Raw genomic sequence first — 18,598 nt, 5'->3', positions numbered from 1 at the left:
AGACTCGATTGTTCTGGATTTCCCTCGCTGAGATGCCGCTACCATGCATCTCTAGTGGTCTCAGGTTCGCGCGGAGACCCCCAATCTCTTTTCTTCGCTCCCAGCAACGTACTTACAATGTCGCCGTACTCGGTGGCGGCATCACTGGTCTTACAGCTGCTTGGCGATTGTCAGAGGACCCCGAATGCTCCGGCATCACACTATACGAGAAATCGCCGCGGCTTGGTGGATGGGTTGAATCTGAGACGGTTCCTGTCGACAATGGGCATGTGGTGTTTGAGTATGGACCGCGCACGTTGCGAAGCGCTTTTCCTGCATCTGTGTCCATGCTTGAAATGGTACGTATATTGCACTCCACCCAATGTCCCTTATTGTCATGTTAGGGAATGAACTGATTTCCTTTCAAGGCAGCTTCGTTAGGCTTGCTCCACGAAGTCATTATGACTCCTCGATCCAGCCCAGCGGGGCTGAACCGTTTCATCTATTATCCGGATCGCCTCGTTCGCTTGCCTTCACCCCAACCTGACCGGTCGCTCCGTACTAATATCATGGACGTTGTTCGGACGCTAAGAGAACCGCTGTTTCAAGGATTCGTGTCTGGTGTCATCTTTGAACATACCAAGCCGGGACGGATGCCGCATGAATGGGCAGAAGACGAGTCTGTTGCGAGCTTCATGTCGCGGCGCTTCAATTCTCAAATCGCAGATAATCTGGTATCTGCCATGATGCATGGCATCTATGCTGGAGATATTGACAAATTGAGTGCCCAGGCCCTCCTCGGGACTCTTCGTGATCGCGAGGATACTGGAGTTGTATATAGCACTCTTATGCGAGCCCTGAGCCCCAAACGAAGCGGCGCGATGGATGATTTTTTGGCCATTAAGGCACATGCTAAACATGAACCAGCAGCTCTATCTCCAACAGAGCCACTCAGTGAATTTATCCGCGAAAGCATCAGACGGTCGACTACCTTTACATTCCGTAAAGGGAACCAACAGCTCCTCGAGGGCCTTGCCAGTGCTTTGAGGAAATCGGGCAAGGTTGATATCAGAACAAGCACGGAGATTCAATCTTTGAGTCGCTTCCAAGGCTCTAACAGTCTTAATGTTTGTGGACTCTTGCTCACCATGGCTACGGGAACTCAATTTAGATGCCGTTACTAACTCCCTGAAGGTCAAATGTGCAGGCAGTGACAGCAGAGATTACGACCACGCCATTGCGGCTCTTCCTGCGCCTGCTTTAGCCAAAATTTTGGCTCCGGCCACACATCCCAACCAATTAGTCCCATCCCAGACGATCCACAAATTACAGGCGCACAATTATGCTACAACTGTTATGGTGGTCAACTTATACTACCCAAGCCCCAAAGTTGTCCCCGTTATGGGCTTTGGGTATCTCATTCCACGCTCCATCCCAGTTGAACAGAATCCTGAATTCGGGCTGGGTGTTATTTTTGCCTCGCTTTCCAGCAACGGCTTTAATGGCCCCTCCCAGGACACACATCTAAGCCAAGATGACGCACCAGGGACAAAGCTCACAGTGATGCTTGGTGGTCATTACTGGGATGGCTGGAAGCCGGCGGACTATCCAGACCATGATTCGGCGGTACATATGGCCCGAACGATGCTTCAGAGGCATCTCGGCATCACCGATGTGCCCACCATCGCCCGAAGCCGACTGCAACAGAATGCCATTCCCCAGTATACAGTCGGCCATCTCGATCGCATGCATGACTTGTCAGCCACTGTTCGGCGGGAGTTTGACAGGCGGTTGGTCCTTGCTGGAAACTGGTACAACGGCGTGGGCGTCAATGATTGTATTAGACAGGGAATATTGGCCGCAACCTACGGTATTGGTCGGCAGACTGTCCAGCGGGATCACGGCAAATCGACTACCTACATGGGCCGCAGTCTTGAAGACTGGGATTTGGTGGGTGGCATCCCCACAGCTCCAGTGCGACAGATGGAGTTCTGAAGCTTTTATGAAACCCCTTCGCGGTTTGCACAGCATTGGTGTCGGCGTTTTTACCAGGATCATGTCCCGTCTAACAGAGAAAAAGATATGGGGAAGCGATGGGGTGTACAGTATAGCATTGTAAAATATTTCTGTAATATGCTCTAGATGACTAGAAGGCAGAATTCAGAACGAGTCCACGTCCCCGATTCCTTTTGGTTTCAAAGACCTGCTTATGGCGCTATGAGAGTACACAGCTCCGGAGACTGGAAGATACCCACTTTCCTCCCATGCCAGCCTGCTGGGCGACAGATAAAGACGAACCATAACTGTTCACCTAGTGAACATGCGTTGGAGCGGACATGTCCCTGAGTAGATTGAGAAGGGCGGTGGCCACCCACATGTTGGGTTTGGTAGGGCGAGACTGACACAGTCGGCCGCAGGATGATGTTCTGGACACTGGTGCTGAGTGAAAACATGTAGATAATGTTTCAGAAGTGTCTTCGACGAACCTTCGAGGGACACTTTCCAAGTCTTGCCGTATATGATAAGACTATCGGGGTATGTTGAGAAGGAATTCGAGTCGAACGACATCATCGCACAGGTGCAAACAATACACTCCACATGTTCAAGCATTTCCCTCGTCCTGGCCGTCCTTCTTGTCGCCATTGGAGTCAAACCCAAGTGTGTCCAGCTGTCGAACCAGCTCTTGGATCTTGATGACCTTCTCCAGCTGTTCAGGAAGCAAGGCCTCGCCCTGGTTCTTCTTCTCCCGCAAGTCCCGGGCTTGTCTCAGCTTCTTCTTCAGGTTTCGAGCCTTCTTCTCCTTCTCAGCCTCTTGATCCACGGGTTCCTCCACTGGTTTTTCATCTTTCGTGGCGACAGGGGTGCGCCAGTTGTCTGACTCGGCTCCCTTCTTCTCGGATGTGACTTCGGTCGTCTCAGTCTCCTTGGCCTTGCGTCTAGCTTCTCTGCGTTTTGCGTTCTTGTTGCTTGCTGGGGTGGCACCGCTCTGTGCAGTTTTGTCGTCTTCACCGTTCAAGCCTTCCGTTCCCGGCACCCCACCATTCCCACGATTTTTCCAAGCAGCTGCCGCTCGGTTCCTGTAAAGCTCGACATCCTCCGGAGGCTTATATCCAGGGCGCACCCGAATCTCTCGACGCTTTGAGCCGTCAGCGCGGGTGGATGAGGGGATGTACCGTTCGCCAGTATTAGCGTCAGTGGTAATCCCAGAGGAGGTGACGTTGGAGGCCATGGTAGTAGAGGGAATAGAAACGGGACGGATGGGAGCCCGGAGGGGAATCGGTCGAATAACTTCCCTGACAGCTGTTCTCGAGGGTCTAACCCACCGAGACGCGCCGTTCAATGATAATTTGGACTGTTTTCACACGCGATCGAAGCATCGCGGGCAAGACGAGGCACGGATGCTCGGAGGGTCGAAATGCGGGCGGCCAATCAGCGGGCCGGGAATTCCCGCAGCTTTTCGTCCTGCGAACTTCCACCTTCCACCATCTCCATCTCCAACCCCGTTCCTGTCACGTCTGTCCGCGTAACCCTGTGGTCGTGTCAACAAGTCCTCTCCGTCACAATGGCCGGCGTATGTTGACTCTCCCCTCTCTTTCCCCTCAATTGGGACTGCGCGCCTCCGCAAACCCAGGTTTTGACTGACTCTCTTGTCGCATAACAGATCTCCAACGTTCTCTACCAGCACGTCTTCCTACCCTCGATCGGACGTCGCAGTTGTGTTTCTCGAGTCTAACTGTGCATATTTTGCCTTGTTTAGGACCTTTATCCGCCGCAACGCGGTCTTCCTGACCACCATCTTCGCAGGTGCCTTCGCTTTCGAGCTGTGCGTTACATCCACGACCCACGCTTCGTGTTAGACAAAGCCACTGATCACTTTGTTGCGAAACAGCTCCTTCGACACCGCCTCCAACAAGATCTGGGATTCCTGGAACTCCGGCGTATGTGGCTCCACCACCGTCCCCTGACAGCACCAAGACACCATGAGACTGGACATTTTGCTAACTCTTCTCTCCGTCTCACAGCGGCAATGGAAGGATATTAAGTACCGGTACCTGAACAAGGAGGAGGAGGAAGAGGAGTAAAGGAACCTCCGACGGACCATATTTGCTGCTGTGTTGATCTACGGTGGTAAGGGGGAGGGATGGAAAAGCGAACGATGGAACTGCTCCCTGTTATTACTCATTCCAGCTATGGGCTTGTACGTGATAGAACTTGGCAATCTGTATTTTGACCCCATTTATTTCGTGCATGTCGTGATGGTGGTGTAGGCGATCAGGCCGTAGCGTGGATCGCTGTGGCGTTGGGAGCGAGACCGCTCCGTCGATGTCATAGGGAAAAAGAATCGTTCCCTCGACTTCAACCCACTCTTCCCATCAGCGGAATTGTAACTTTCTCCATTTTTCTCTGCGCAGCGCCCTTGATTGTATTTCCTCACGGACATTTTACCCGACGATTGCACTGTCGCTGGTTCGAGCTGCTTGTCTACTTCGATTGATCCACATCTCGCCTATCTTCTTCCCCCACTACACTCTTCTCTGACATCAAAGCCAAAGAACGGCCCCCGAGCTGGCCCTTGGATTGAATCCTCTCCATAACTCCTAGAGCTCCTCCCCCAGACGCATTTATTGAACGAGCTCCGATACGCTCTTTCGCCGTGTTTCCCGCCGAACTGCACCCTGTCCATCCGAGCGCGCCAACGGCCCTCCGTCCTCACGCCTGTGCCGTGAGGCCCCAACCCTATATACCTTCCTCCCGCCAACCCAAGCCATGCCCATGCTCACAGAATGTGAGAGAATTCTCGGTGATGGACTTCTACGATTGCCTTCCCAGCACAACTATCGATATGACCCGCAAGCAGAGAGGGACCTTCTAGAGCTTCTCTTCCGGTCCCTCGTGGGACACAGCGAGGAGTTGATACAACATTTGTTCCCAGACGGCACACCGTCGGGAGCATGGAAACTTGCTGAAGCCCAGGGCGCCCGCGAGGGAGCTGAGTACAGCGAGTCTGCGCGGGGCAAGCGATGCGGTCACATTTTCCGGGCGGGGGAAGCCACCTACCGCTGCATAACCTGCGCGGCGGATGAAACCTGTGTGCTTTGCAGCCGGTGCTTTGATTCATCTGACCACACCGGCCATCAGTACCAGATCTCACTCTCATCCGGCAACTGTGGTTGCTGTGATTGCGGCGACGACGAGGCTTGGCGGCTGCCGCTCTTCTGCGCAATCCACACGGACAGTGGCAACGCGAAAGGGAAGGAGCGGGCACAACGAGCACTGCCATCTGAACTGGTGTCCTCCATCCGATTGACTATTTCGCGCGTACTGGACTACTTTTGTGATGTCATATCCTGTTCGCCGGAGCAACTCCGTCTACCGAAGACCGTTGAAGGAATCAAGCAAGACGAAGAAGCGTCACGGCTGCGCCCCGACTGGTCTGACGCAGGCGACCAGGAAGAAGAAGAGCCTGAGTTTGCACTCATGCTATGGAATGACGAGAAACATACCATTCGCGATGTGGCTCACCAAGTCAGCCGTGCTTGTCGTGAACGGGATGGCTTTGGCGTGGAACGGGCCCATGAAACCAACGATATTGGCCGAAGTGTGATTCGGCATTCCAAAGATCTACAGAAACTGCTGGCGGTATCCAAGATCATTGAGGAGATCAAGGTCACAGTCACGGTTCGATCTGCGCGCGACACCTTCCGGGAGCAAATGTGTGGAACCATCGTTGGATGGCTAGCAGACATCGCCGGCTGCAGTATCCTGGAGGATAACGAAATCTTCCGACAAATCATCTGTGAAGAAATGCTCGTGCCGTGGCGGAAAGGAAGTGGCGCCTACAATGCCGATATTGGCATGAAAGGCATTGATGATCACGAAAAGGCTGAGCATCTCCCCGGTCGTACAGTCATGCTCCACCTTCCTACACATGGCCAGATAGTCCTCGCAGCTGATGATGGCGATGAAGACGAGGATGACGCGGATGACGCGAATGAGCAGGAAGACGATGAGGACTACGTGGAGGCTCATGACGATGCAGATGACGAAGATGATGATATGGAAATGGTGGAGCTTGCCCGTCTTCAGGCTGAGGCAGATGGTGATGAAGATGATGAAATGGAGTTTTACGATGAGCTTGCCCGGGCTGAGCGAGTTATAGCTGGAATGATTGGCGAGCAAGCTGCTCCTGCTCGTCCAAACCCTGAAGAGGCAGAACAACAACCTGCCCAGCAGGAACAGACCAATGTGACACCCCCGACCGAGAGGGAGACCCAGCAATCTGGCACCAACAGCTTTATTTCTATTCCGCGGACTCCTTCTGGTGTAGTCAAGCCGACTCCCGCCAGGACGGAAGGCCATTGGCAAGTTCGGCCGCCCATGCCGGCTGCCGGTGAGAAGCTCACGCCTTACGAGGACCTCTGGCAGCGTACGCGTCTAGACTGGCTGATCCTGTTTGATCTGAGATTGTGGAAGAAAACACGTACCGACCTTCGGGACCTATACATCAGTACCGTCGTCAATGTTCCTCAGTTCAAGCGAATTATGGGTCTCCGTCTTTCCGCACTATACACTGCCCTGGCTCAGCTGTACCTGATCGCAGACCGGGAGCCAGACCACTCCATTGTCAACCTTACACTGCAGCTCTTGACAACTCCATCCATAACAGAGGAAATTGTTTTGCGCGGGAACTTCCTCACGAAGGTTATGGCCATTCTGTATACATTCCTGACCACGCGACAAGTTGGGGAGCCCCAAGCAGTCAATCCAAACGCAACGTTGGCGTTTGATGCAGGCTCGGTCACTAATAGACGCCTGTACCACTTTTTCCTCGATCTTCGGTATCTTCTGCAGTCGGAATATGTCCAGCATCGAGTGCGGACAGAGAGGCAGTACCTGCCTCAATTCCTGGATCTCGTGAAGCTGTCACAGGGCATTTGTCCCAACGTGCGCGCGGTGGGCGAACATGTGGAATACGAGACGGACGCTTGGATCAGTGCTTCTATCCTTATGCGCGAGATCAACCGCCTATGCCGACAGTTCTGCGAGGCTTTCCGTAACCCTGAGATCGACAATGGTCAGAATCTTCTGCGGGCAATTAAGACCACAACTTTCACCGCGATTATCCACTCAGCAGGTGTTGAGCGGAAACGCTTTGAGTCAGCTGAAATTAAGGAGGAGGTTAAGTTCAAGACATTGCCGCCCTTCGATTTTGAGATTGGTGCCTCTGGCCAGATTCCATGCCACCGCGTTGTCGAGTTTGTTGTCGAAAAGGGGTCCATCAGTTTTCACCATGCGCTCCACTATACCCTGTCCTGGCTTATTGAGTGTGGTCGTGGAGTAAGCAGCGAAGTGATGCGCAGTGTGCTCTTTGAAGCCGCCCAGAATGCCAGGGCAGAACTTCACGCCGCGAAAGCCTCCGATGGAAATCTCATTGAAGAACAGCTTCTTACCCTCGGCCCAGAGGATTTACTTCTAACCATGTTTGATTACCCTCTGAGAGTGTGTGCATGGCTGGCGCAAATGAAAGCTGGCATGTGGGTTCGCAATGGTCTCAGTCTTCGGCACCAGATGTCGCAGTATCGTGGCGTTTCCTCCCGCGACTTTGCCTACTACCGAGACATCTTCCTTCTCCAAACTGCATTGGTAACATGTGACCCCAGCAGAGTTCTGGCATCCATTGCGCATCGATTCGGAATGGTGGATTGGATGAGGCGGAATTACCTGCCTCGCCCCGGCTATGAAGACTCGCAGATTGTCGATGTTGCAGAGGAATTTGTTCACTTGTTGGTCATCTTGCTGACTGACCGCACCTCCCTGACCGCTATCGATGACAGCACCCACCTGACCAAGGAGAACATCAGTCGGGACATTGCTCATGTTCTCTGCTTCAAGCCGCTCTCATTCTCTGATCTCTCGGCTCGTCTGAGCGACAAGTTGCTGGATTCCGACATGTTCCAGGATGTACTCGAAGAAGTCGCCAACTTCCGTCCTCCCGAGGGCTTGAGTGACTCCGGCACCTTTGAGCTGAAGTCGGAGTATCTTGACCTTGTCGACCCGTACAGTGCACACTATACAAAGAACCAGCGCGACGAGGCCGAGAGCATTTACCGAGAATGGATGGCTAAAAAGACAGGCAAGGCAGCGTCGGATATTGTCTTCGAACCGAAACTTCGGTCCATCAGTTCGGGCGTATTCTCAGATCTGCCACGATTCACAAGCACCATGCTATTTGCTCAAATTGTTCACCAATGCCTTGAGTACGTCATCTCGTCGAAGGAATCTACACCAAGTATTCCGTCAACTCGGGTGGAAACTTTCCTCCAAGTGATCTTGCATCTTGTCCTGGCGGCAGTATTAGAGGATGGCTCTCAAGATGCCGACATGGAAACGGACCAAGGACAATCATTTATTGTCAATGCCCTTTCTAAGAGTAGAGAGATCAAGGAAGGTAATTTGACCATTGTCGGTCTCTTGGAGAAGATCTCTATCATGAATGAGTTTGCTGCTTGTGGCCCCAAGATTCGTCATATTCTCAAGCGCCTATGGCAAAAGCGGCCTCAGACCTACACGTCTGCCACTGCTTCGCTCCAATTCCCATTTGACCGTGTCGATACAAATTCCCCTGCGATCGATATCGATAATGAGAAGGAGCTCAAGAAGAAGCAAGCTTTGGAAAGACAGGCAAGAGTGATGGCCCAGTTCCAGCAACAGCAGCAGAACTTTTTGAACAGCCAGGGCGACATTGACTGGGGTGAAGAGGACTTCAGTGACCTCGACTCGGAAGCCGAAGCGACCCCCGAAACAAAGATCTGGAAGTACCCCAGCGGTGCTTGCATTCTCTGTCAAGAAGAGACCAATGATTCAAGACTCTATGGTACTTTTGCACTCCTCCAGGACAGTACCATTCTGCGCCAGACAGACATCAGGGACCCAGATAGAATTCGCGAAGCGCTCAGGACCCCGACGAGCTTGGACAGATCGGCCGAAGATGTACGCCCTTTTGGCGTGGCAGGCGAAAACCGGACCACGATTCGTCGATTAGACTCATCAGGTGGTGAGGTCATCAGTGAGAAAGTCGGGCTTAGCAAGGGCTTCAATCCAAAGAGTACTCTGCGTGGGCCCGTGACAACCGGCTGTGGGCACATTATGCACTACTCCTGCTTCGAAGTCTATTATGCGGCGACCCAGCGACGACACAACCAGCAAATCGCTCGCAATCATCCCGAGAACATGCGGCTTGAGGAATTTGTTTGCCCATTATGCAAAGCACTCGGCAACGCCTTTCTGCCCATCCCATGGAAGGGCAAGGAGGAGTCATACCCCGGTGCATTGAACACCTCTATGAGCTTTGATGAACTGATGGCAACCGGTCTCAAGAATGCCTTGAATCAGTCACAGAACATTCCCGTCCTCTTGAACGAGAAAGACAAGGCATATCAGCAGCCATATTGCGATCTCTTCGTGGACTACCTTTCAAAGACACTAGTGTTGCCGCTTTCTTCTAAAGTCTCTCAGCTCATGGCCTCGTCCATCCCTTCAACCTCGACTTCTCATTTCTTCTCGCCCTCGAGGATTCCGATGCCAGGAAACATCTTCGCCCCTTCAGATGATCTTTCGCCATCTAGTCCCTTGCAGCAAGTTGCCAGCCCCACAGACAGCCCCATGACCGAGCTCGTCCAGATCTACAAGCGTCTCAAGACAACAATCAATACGAATCAAATCAGTTCTATCTTCAATAGTGTCCCCGAGACCCTTGCCAATGAAGAGTTGGTACATGCCGATTCTTTGATTCGAAGCTTTGGTTTCAGTATCGCAGCGATGGAGATCGCCCAACGTGGTGTCGAGTCTGAGCCTGGATCCACTTTACTCGACAAGATACCTCCGTTGGCTCTCACGCATCTTCGTGTCCTGGCTGAAACAGCATTGACATATGCTGCTATTGGGTGCGCTCACTCGAACGGTAATCCGAAAAACCGCCCAATGCATGAATTCCAGGAGATGCACCGGCAAAACATCTGCCAGTTGCTCGTCGGTCATCCTTGCCTGAGTGGTACGTCGCTACTGAATGATGTCCGCAACATTGAACCTCTTCTGGCCATGGACATCTTTGTGTTTTTGGCCGATTGCTCGCTTTCTTTGCTTCCAGTCCTGCACATCGATGTGCGTCATCTAATTCAGATGTGCTACGTGGCTGAGATCATCAAAGTTGCCGTGACCTTCGTTCTCTGGCCTCTGGGTTTGAAGGAGGAATTATCAAACCAAGGTGATGAAGACCTTGCGGATTCTGGACTTTCGAACGAACAGTATGTGATGACAAGACACTTCTTCGGTTCCGTTGTGTCTGAGCTCAAAGCAAACTCGGTCGGACGCGCGGAGGGCTCCTCCTTCCCTGCCGAAAGTGGCTACGTGAAAGATGGAGAAGAATCTGCAACTCCCAATATTATAGTTGCCTTGCGACGACTTGTTTCGAGCTATGCTCTTACATTCCTTCGCAAGACTGTTATTCTCCTTCACGTTCAGCATGGCGTTGACTTCCCTAACACGGGCTTCGCCGACGTCGGTGTGTCGGAGCTTGACAGACTCACCAAGACGTTGCATCTCCCGTCGCTCGATGAGATCTTTATGTCTGTAAATTCCGCACGGAAGAGCAACAACCCCTTCGACGCTGTCATTTCCGGATGGATCTTTCACTGGAACGCGTCACGGTCTGGCATTCGCTTCGAAGACCACCGCCTTTGGCCCAGTCTTCCCCATCCCGCAATCTTCGAGCTTGTCGGTCTACCCAAATACTTCGACAGTCTGATTGAGGAGGCCAACCGACGCCGCTGTCCGAACTCCAAAAAGGAGCTCACCGATCCTAGCATTTGTCTCTTCTGCGGTGACATCTTCTGTTCACAGGCAGTCTGCTGTATGCAGAACAAGCTGGGCGGGTGCAACCAGCATCTCCAGAAGTCAGTCTCACCCACCCCATTGCAAATCCACTTCTGTATCGCTAACAGTTTTCTTACATAGATGCGGTAAGAACATTGGCTTGTTCATCAATATTCGCAAGTGCACCGTTCTGTACCTCCACAACCGCAACGGTTCGTGGCACTTTGCTCCATACCTCGACCGCCATGGCGAAGTGGACCCGGGTCTCAGACGTAACCGTCAACTGATCCTGAACCAAAAACGTTACGATCGCCTTCTACGCGATGTGTGGCTGTCCCACGCCGTCCCAGCCACCATCAGCCGCAAGCTCGAGTCCGAGATCAATAACGGCGGTTGGGAAACGATTTAATGATTTTCCTTTATCGATGAAAAGAAACTGCGTACCTTTTTCCTTGCACTAAATTCCTGTGAAGGCGAAACGGTGGTTACTGGTTTTCTTTCCCGGTTGTTATTCTTTCTTTTCTGCCGCTGTTCATTTGTACTATTGGATGCATCGATGTACATCGAGGGCATTTCTCTATGAACTTAGCTCGACCTTTCCATTACATATGATGCTGTACTATTCGAAAATCAGATGCCGAGCTTTCATGTTCTGGGATGAGTGTGTGGATATGTCTACGGCCGATGTCGCGCAACCACTACATGCGGATAGTCCTGCAAAATTTACCAGTGCCGCATATCGACGCCAAATTAATCATTTTGTTCGTCCGGTTATAATCAGAATCAACTAAACTCTAACCCCAGCCTCTACCCATTTTCCCGTTCGTTTTGAAGGGTTAAGCTTTTATCTTATCGCTGCCAAGACGGACCTTCGTTATCTTAAAATTGACGTCGACCGAACACAATTCTTGAGCATCGCGTCGCAACTATGAACAATGAGCAGTTCCGCCGGCTGCTGGCCAGCAACTCGGCCTCTTCAAAATCTGGAGATAAATCTTCCGCATCGGGCCGCAATGCGTCGGCCGGCGGCGCGACTCCAGGCGGCCTTCTGGGCTCGCGAATGCGCTCCAGCATTCCCATGACCCCGTGTGTCTTCCTACTTTCCAACGCCCCATCTTGCGCAATAACTAACCGTTACGTGTTTCTTGTTGATAGGCGTTCGGTGACAGGAGTGGATTTTGCCCGTCAGCTCGCGGAGCAGCGCCGCGAGGGTGACCAACGACCCTCCAAGCGATTCAAGTCTTCCGCCGCGCCGAAGGGCACGAAATTGCCTGCTGGATATCAAGATCGCGCGTCGTTGCGCAATGCACAGGATGAAGATGAGACTGGAGACAGTATTGAGAAGCGAATCAAGGCCTTGGAGGAGATGGTAAAATTGGGTCAGGTTGATCAGGCGACATTTGAGAAGCTTCGCTCAGAGCTCGGAGTTGGAGGCGATACGGGGAGCACGCACATGGTCAAGGGCCTGGACTGGGACTTGCTGAAGCGGGTCAAGGCTGGCGAGGATATATCCAAGGCCGCAGAAAAGCCGGCCCCAGAGCCCACGGAAGAGAGGCCCGTCGGGGAAGACGCCGAGGAGGAGTTTGAGCGTCTGATGGAGGCGAAGGGACTGGAGGAGCTCCAAGCAGCCCCGAAGGAGCAGAAGGAGAAGAAAAAGGGGACCATGGCGCCGCCTCCGCCGCGCAAGAAGACCCGGGATGAGATTCTTCAGGAACTCAGGGCCAGTCGAGCAGCCGCAGCCGCTGCATCGGCTCCGCCACCGGAGTCAATATTAGGTTCCAAGTTTAAGAAGCTTGGGGATGGCAAGCCTGAAAAGAGGCGATTTATCGAGACAGCGGACAATGGCCGTCGGCGAGAAGTGCTACTCATCACGGATGCGGAGGGCAACACAAAACGGAAGACGCGCTGGCTCGATAAGCCGGGCGAATCTACTGGCGCCGTTACAGATTTACCCATGCCCGACAAAGATGCCAAACCTCTTGGTATGGAAGTACCCGCCGAAATTGCTGCACGAGCTGCGGCCAACGCTACTCCCGAGGATGATGACGATGATATCTTCGCAGGTGTGGGCGCAGACTATGACCCGCTTGCTGGCATGGAGGAGGAGGACTCCTCTTCGGACGAAGAGCATGAACATCTTGATCCCGCAATGCACAAGCGGGAGAAATCACCGATCAAAGATGATGACAAGCAACACATGGCTGCTGAGCCATTGCCCGCCAAACCACGCAATTACTTCGGTACCAGCTCCTCCCAGCATCCTGAAGAGCCAGAGGACCGGTCGAATCCCCTCACAAAGGATCCCACTATCCTGGCTGCGCTCAAGCGAGCAGCCGCGCTCCGACAGACCTCGCCTTCAGCTGATGACGATGGGGAGTCAGCAGAGACATCTCTCCGGCACAAGCGGTTCCTCGAGGAAGCACGACGACGCGATGCCATGGATGCTGCAGATATGGATCTTGGGTTTGGGGGTAGTCGGGTCGATGACGATGAAGACGAGGAGGCCGTGCTGCATGACTTCGAGGACGAGCGAGGCGGGAAGAAGCGCAAGCGTGGACCAAAGAAGAAGAAAGGTAACAAGGACAGCGTGTCGGACGTGATGCGTGTACTAGAGGGACGTAAGAAAGAAGGTGAATAGCTGATATGATGGTGTTTTGCTGCTGCTCCTGATCTTGTGTTCAAGATACTGCATCTTCTCTTCCAGCATGGACCGTCTTTCATCTTGTGAGATGAACCTATTAGATACCCTATATTGTCGCACCACCTCTCCCCAGGTCCTTGGCCTTGACCATACTTGAATCAAATAAGCAGAAGACGTCGAGCTGCCGTGATTTCAGCGGGACAAGGTGTCTACGGCTAGAAATTCATGTCTACGATGGCTATAGGTGCAACTACAAGTGTCGTAGTTACATGCCTCATAAAACTACGTACATAGTCGTCACTGTATGTCACGGATAGACCAACTGTTTCCCTACAAACTCTCTGGGCTACTCTGCTGCAATATATGCCAGTCGTAGACATCTTATGCCATGATCGCCGCGCTGTTTCGAGACGCGGCCCGAATTCCCAACAATTTGACTGCCCTCCGCTCCTCTATCGGACCTGGTCTCAAGGGTTGGTTGCGAACGCCGATCCCCACTGTGGACTATTTGCCTAAAGTAGAGCATTTGGCAGGTGCAATAGCCCCTGTCATGTGCCACTTTCAGGCAACGGAATCCCACATTCACCTGAATTGACTCCGACCTTCCCGAATTGGAAGGCGCAGGCGTCTTGCTTCACTTCTGCATTCACTGCGGCGCTCAACCCTTAACCACGCCTGACCCAGAGGTATAAATACCCCCCTCTCCCCAACTCTCCCTCCTTCTCCCTCTCTCCTCTTCTTTCCTCCCACATCTCCCCACTCTTCCTGTCCCCAGACCCCAGACCCCAGATCCCCGTCTCCCACATACCATCTCATCATGACATCCCTCAACCTCCTCCATCACCCTTTCCTTCTCTCATCACCCTTCACCACCCTTCACCACCCTTCTGCTTCTTGCTTCATAGTGTTCCTGTCCGATACTTCAATACAAATTCACTGACACGACCTCGCGGTCCGTCGCGTCACATGGTGAGCTATGCTTTCAGGTCATAAAGGTAAGAACTCTCGCGATTCACGTGGCTCCTCTGGGGCATTTGCAGTTCCCAGTGTTCTGGAGGAGCCTCAAATCTCCCTCCTTCTCCTCCTCTCTCTTTATATCTCTCTCTTTTGTCCCCATCTCCCCTTTGTGCATCGCACACTATGAGTGGAAGACCTTACCAGCAGTTGTGCTGATGGAGACGGTTTGTCTCCGGCTTTTTTAGGGGCTTAACAAGACTTTCCAACCACAAGGTTCTTGAATTCAGGTGAGAACTCCAGCGACCTACCCCTTAGCCCTTCCATGATGGACTGTCGGGTCACCCAGCATCTTGGGCGGCGATGCCCAGGTTGCTGAACCCTTCAGTCCAGGGATCATTCTGGTCTCCGGGTTGCCCCGGGGTCAGTATGATCCTCTCAACCCGTTTTCATTCCCCATTATCGCGATCACGAGTCTCACCAGCGCCTTTGCTGACGGAGGGGGTTCTAGCAACGATCTTCTAGCTCATCAGCATTTGTTCGCCACATGATCATCGCTTTAGGTGAGAACTCTAGCAACCTGCCCCTTAGCCTCTCTGTGACAGACCCTTGGAGCTTCCACGTCTTGGGCGGCGATGCCCAAGACAGTTGGACCCTTTGGTCTAGGGACCTCTTCTCCTAGGCACGTCCTGGGATTTGATGGTCCCCTCAACCAGTTTTCGTTCTTCTTGTTGCAACGACGAGACTCACCAGCATCTGTGCTGACAGAGGGGGTTTAATATTAGATACAGTTCATCGGCATCGACCCATACTCTCTGTTCAGGTGAGTACTCCAGCGACCTGCCCCTTAGCCTCTCTGTGACAGACCCTTGGAGCTTCCACTTCTTGGGCGGCGATGCCCAAGATTGCTGGACCCTTTGGTCTAGGGACCACTCTTTTCCTGGGCACGTCCTGGGATTTGGTGGTCCCCTCAATCTGTTCTCTTTTCTTCTTGTCGCGATGACGAGTCTCACCAGCACCTGTGCTGACGGAGGGGGTTAGATGTTAGATACGATTCCCCAGTCTCAATATACAGCCTGAACAGGTGAGAACTCCAGCGATCTGCCCCATAGCCCTTCCATGACGAACTGTCGGACCATCCAGCGTCTTGGGCGGCGATGCCCAGGATCGCTGGACCCTTCAGTTCAGGGATCATTCTGGCCCCGGGGTTGCCCGGGGCCAGTATGTTCCCCTCAACCCTTTTCTCTTGTCCATATCGCAGTTACGAGTCTCACCGGCATTTGTGCTGACGGAAGGGGTTCAGGATCACACATGTATTCTCCTTCCAAATGACACCCAACACTACAGATCCTAGCAGAGACTGATTTCGCATTCACTATATGTCTTCACTCCAGGTGAGAACTCCCCAGCTTGCATTCTGCGCTCCTTGTCCACAAACCGCTGGGTTTTACACTTTGGGTAAGATACTGAGGATGAGTTGATCCTGTGGGCTGGAGTCACTCTGCCGTCGGGTATAGCCCACTAGCAGAATGAGTACCTTGCCTGATCCTCTTTAGAATTATGCGTCTCACCAGCACCCGTGCTGATGAAAAGGTTTTCTTTCTTTTAGGAACGCGCAAAACCATGGGATTCATTGCAGTTTGAAAGCTTGTCTGGAACTTCGCTGGGCTAGTCCTTTGTTCGTTGATCTTGTCACTAGGTGAGAACTCCAGCGATCTACCCCTTAGCCCTTCCTTGACGAGCAGATCGAACCTCCAGAATCTTGGGCGGCGATGCCCAGGATTGTTGGGCCCTTCTGCTCAGGGATCATTCTGGCCCCGGGCTCAGCTCGGGGCTTGTGTGATCCCCTCATCCCGTCTTTACTATTCCCATATCGCAACGACGAGTCTTACCAGCACCTGTGCTGACGGAGGGGGAGTTACTCCAGGGTTCAAATATCCAGCAATGACCACAACCCCACAACTATAAGTTTCGGGAAGCTTTCAACCTGTTTCTCCCGGCACCCAAAACCATCAGTCAAGTAAGAACCCTCGCAGCCATTTCGATGGACTTCTCTCTTTCCTTCACGGAACTCTGTATCACACCGTCATGTCAATCCCCCTGACGACAGTGGCCTGCCCTGCGAGGGTTGGGGTGTAACTTACCAGCGATTTGCTGACGCAGGGGCGCTTCTCGTTCCCTTGTTCTAGGATCTAAAACTGACACTCGACAACCCAAGTTGCAGAATATGTGATGACGACTGCACCAGTTTGTTACCCTGTCGTCTTTGAGATATTATCCAACTTGCCACATTATTTTTTGGCTGACGTGTCTGTATAGAAGACTACTTTTGCCCCTTGTAACATTCTGGAAACTGCTAACCTATACTCTCACACTGTCTCGACCGCAACTCATAAATCTCCGAGCATTGCAGCAGATGATCACTCTAGCGATTCCACACAGCATAACTTGGCATATGGCCCCATCACCACACTACCTTCGTTACCCTGTCTTCATCTCGCCCCCCTGTTCCCCCCTTCTTCTCATGGGTTCATTTGTATTCCTTGATGATGGCGCTATTGCGATTCCAAGTGGAACATTTTACCAGCTCCGACTGACACAGGGAGAAACTTTTTTCAACCTCCCAAGAGCTTCAGATCCGAGCACTAGGCTTACACATATGCCCAGCTTGTTCAACATGCATCCATGTAGAGTGGCAGCAGATAGCTTTATCTACTGGTTTATTATAATTGGCATTCACAAGATCCCCGTGTGTGTGATTGTCTCCAGCAATGGGTGTCGGAGTAGTCCTGACATTATTTGCAAAGCACAATGGACGCTAAGTTCCCGATCGTGTCCTGTAGTTGATGAATACTTCTTGATCTCTAGTTTTGAAATTTATGCTACTCACGGTTCAAAGTATTGTGAAAAGGCGTCAGCCGGAGAGGCGCAGGGAAGACTCTGTTTAGAAGCGCATAATGGACACTACTCCGTACACTAGGTACTCTGCTCAACTCTTCGCAAGGATTTAATCTGGCTTTCCATAGAGTAATAAATTAGACGTCCTATCCCTCCTTCTCATTCTACATGGGGCACCGCACTTCTCCAATGATGAATACCGATAGTTTATGCTGCATCAGCGCTACCACCCACCTATAGCCACTAAGGCTTGATGTCTAAGAAGGATGCCCATGTGTTTACCTGCTGAGACACACTGAGACATGCGGTATTACACTTGTGGGAAGCGGGTTCGTGGAAGAACATGGGTGGCCTTATAGCGTTGGCTATTATTACCTTTGTCTCATTGCCTACTCCTGATTCACTTGAGATGCAGAACATTCGCAATAAATAGGCATCTCTCCGCTGCAGTCATATTATAAGTGACCTGTTAAATGTCTAACCGCAAACCTGTGGATACCGTATGATCATAAATAAGAACGATGAAGAAGCTCTCGTGAGACATACGTCATCTGAAACACATTAGCCATCCATACATTAGAGGTAAATATACTATCAATATCTTTTAGAATCAATAATAGAAATAGGGGCCAACCACCGTACCGAACACAGAGTTCCTTAGAACAGCTGTAAGACATTATCCGCGGTCAGATTTTAGCGCCACCGAAACATTTTCAGAACCCATGGGGAAAGAGCTTAACTGCTTATTGAAAGCCGAGGTTGAGAAATAACAGTCGCTGTCGTGGTATCCGAACAAGACTATTTAAAGGGCCTCAAGATCCATGCATCTCGAAGGAGAAAGTATCGACAGCATCACTTCACACATCACCAGTTCATACAGCTATTTATTTTTCAAAACACCATCAAAATGCAGTACAGCATATTCCCTTCTTTTCTTGCCTTGTGCGCGGCCAATGCTTGGGCTTCTACTGCGACCAACATCTTCGCTGGAACGCGTCTGTTTGAGCACCCAGGCTGCTCCATCCCAAATGACGGCGGAGAGCTCACGATCGAAGGCCCCTACGCAAATCAATGTATATCCTTTGGCGAGGGGCAAAACATCACCTCATTGGAACTTCTGAGTCTGACAGAGGGCTGTAGCCGTGAGTTCTTGAATCCTTTGCACTTAGAAGCCATTCTGCTACAAGAGTCTCACATTGTCCTAGTTCTTGTCTACGAGGACACTGAATGTCAGGGTGGGCAGTACAATGTGTC

At 52.0% G+C, this 18,598-nt stretch overlaps 5 protein-coding genes across 5 annotated transcripts; 4 read left to right on the top strand and 1 right to left on the bottom strand.

Annotated features, from left to right (window-relative positions):
- Positions 1-32: 32 nt before the first annotated feature.
- On the top strand, positions 33-1,974 carry hem14 (oxygen-dependent protoporphyrinogen oxidase; the record flags this gene model as incomplete). The annotated part of the gene is made up of 3 exons (XM_056943302.1): positions 33-338; positions 408-1,106; positions 1,174-1,974. 3 exons carry the CDS (start codon positions 33-35, stop codon positions 1,972-1,974), a joined length of 1,806 nt encoding a protein of 601 aa, XP_056800185.1.
- Positions 1,975-2,581: 607 nt separating this feature from the next.
- N7459_004117 (putative RNA binding protein Pym) lies at positions 2,582-3,208 on the bottom strand (the record flags this gene model as incomplete). The annotated part of the gene is made up of 1 exon (XM_056943301.1): positions 2,582-3,208. The coding sequence occupies one exon, from the start codon at positions 3,206-3,208 to the stop codon at positions 2,582-2,584; it is 627 nt and encodes a 208-aa protein (XP_056800184.1).
- A 333-nt stretch (positions 3,209-3,541) lies between these two features.
- On the top strand, positions 3,542-4,061 carry N7459_004116 (cytochrome b-c1 complex subunit 9; the record flags this gene model as incomplete). The annotated part of the gene is made up of 5 exons (XM_056943300.1): positions 3,542-3,550; positions 3,641-3,660; positions 3,737-3,802; positions 3,869-3,917; positions 4,002-4,061. 5 exons carry the CDS (start codon positions 3,542-3,544, stop codon positions 4,059-4,061), a joined length of 204 nt encoding a protein of 67 aa, XP_056800183.1.
- A 685-nt stretch (positions 4,062-4,746) lies between these two features.
- On the top strand, positions 4,747-11,260 carry N7459_004115 (putative ubiquitin-protein ligase E3 component (UBR1); the record flags this gene model as incomplete). Its single annotated transcript, XM_056943299.1, has 2 exons — positions 4,747-10,931; positions 10,993-11,260. 2 exons carry the CDS (start codon positions 4,747-4,749, stop codon positions 11,258-11,260), a joined length of 6,453 nt encoding a protein of 2,150 aa, XP_056800182.1.
- Positions 11,261-11,779: 519 nt separating this feature from the next.
- On the top strand, positions 11,780-13,489 carry N7459_004114 (uncharacterized protein; the record flags this gene model as incomplete). Its single annotated transcript, XM_056943298.1, has 1 exon — positions 11,780-13,489. One exon carries the CDS (start codon positions 11,780-11,782, stop codon positions 13,487-13,489), a length of 1,710 nt encoding a protein of 569 aa, XP_056800181.1.
- Positions 13,490-18,598: the final 5,109 nt, after the last annotated feature.

The sequence above is a fragment of the Penicillium hispanicum genome (genome assembly GCF_028827665.1).
Source record: "Penicillium hispanicum strain IBT 35686 chromosome Unknown utg000004l_segment0_segment0, whole genome shotgun sequence".
NCBI classification, from domain to species: Eukaryota; Fungi; Ascomycota; class Eurotiomycetes; order Eurotiales; family Aspergillaceae; genus Penicillium; species Penicillium hispanicum.
Note: the sequence above shows the minus strand (reverse complement) of the source record. Positions and strands in the feature narration are given on the sequence as shown.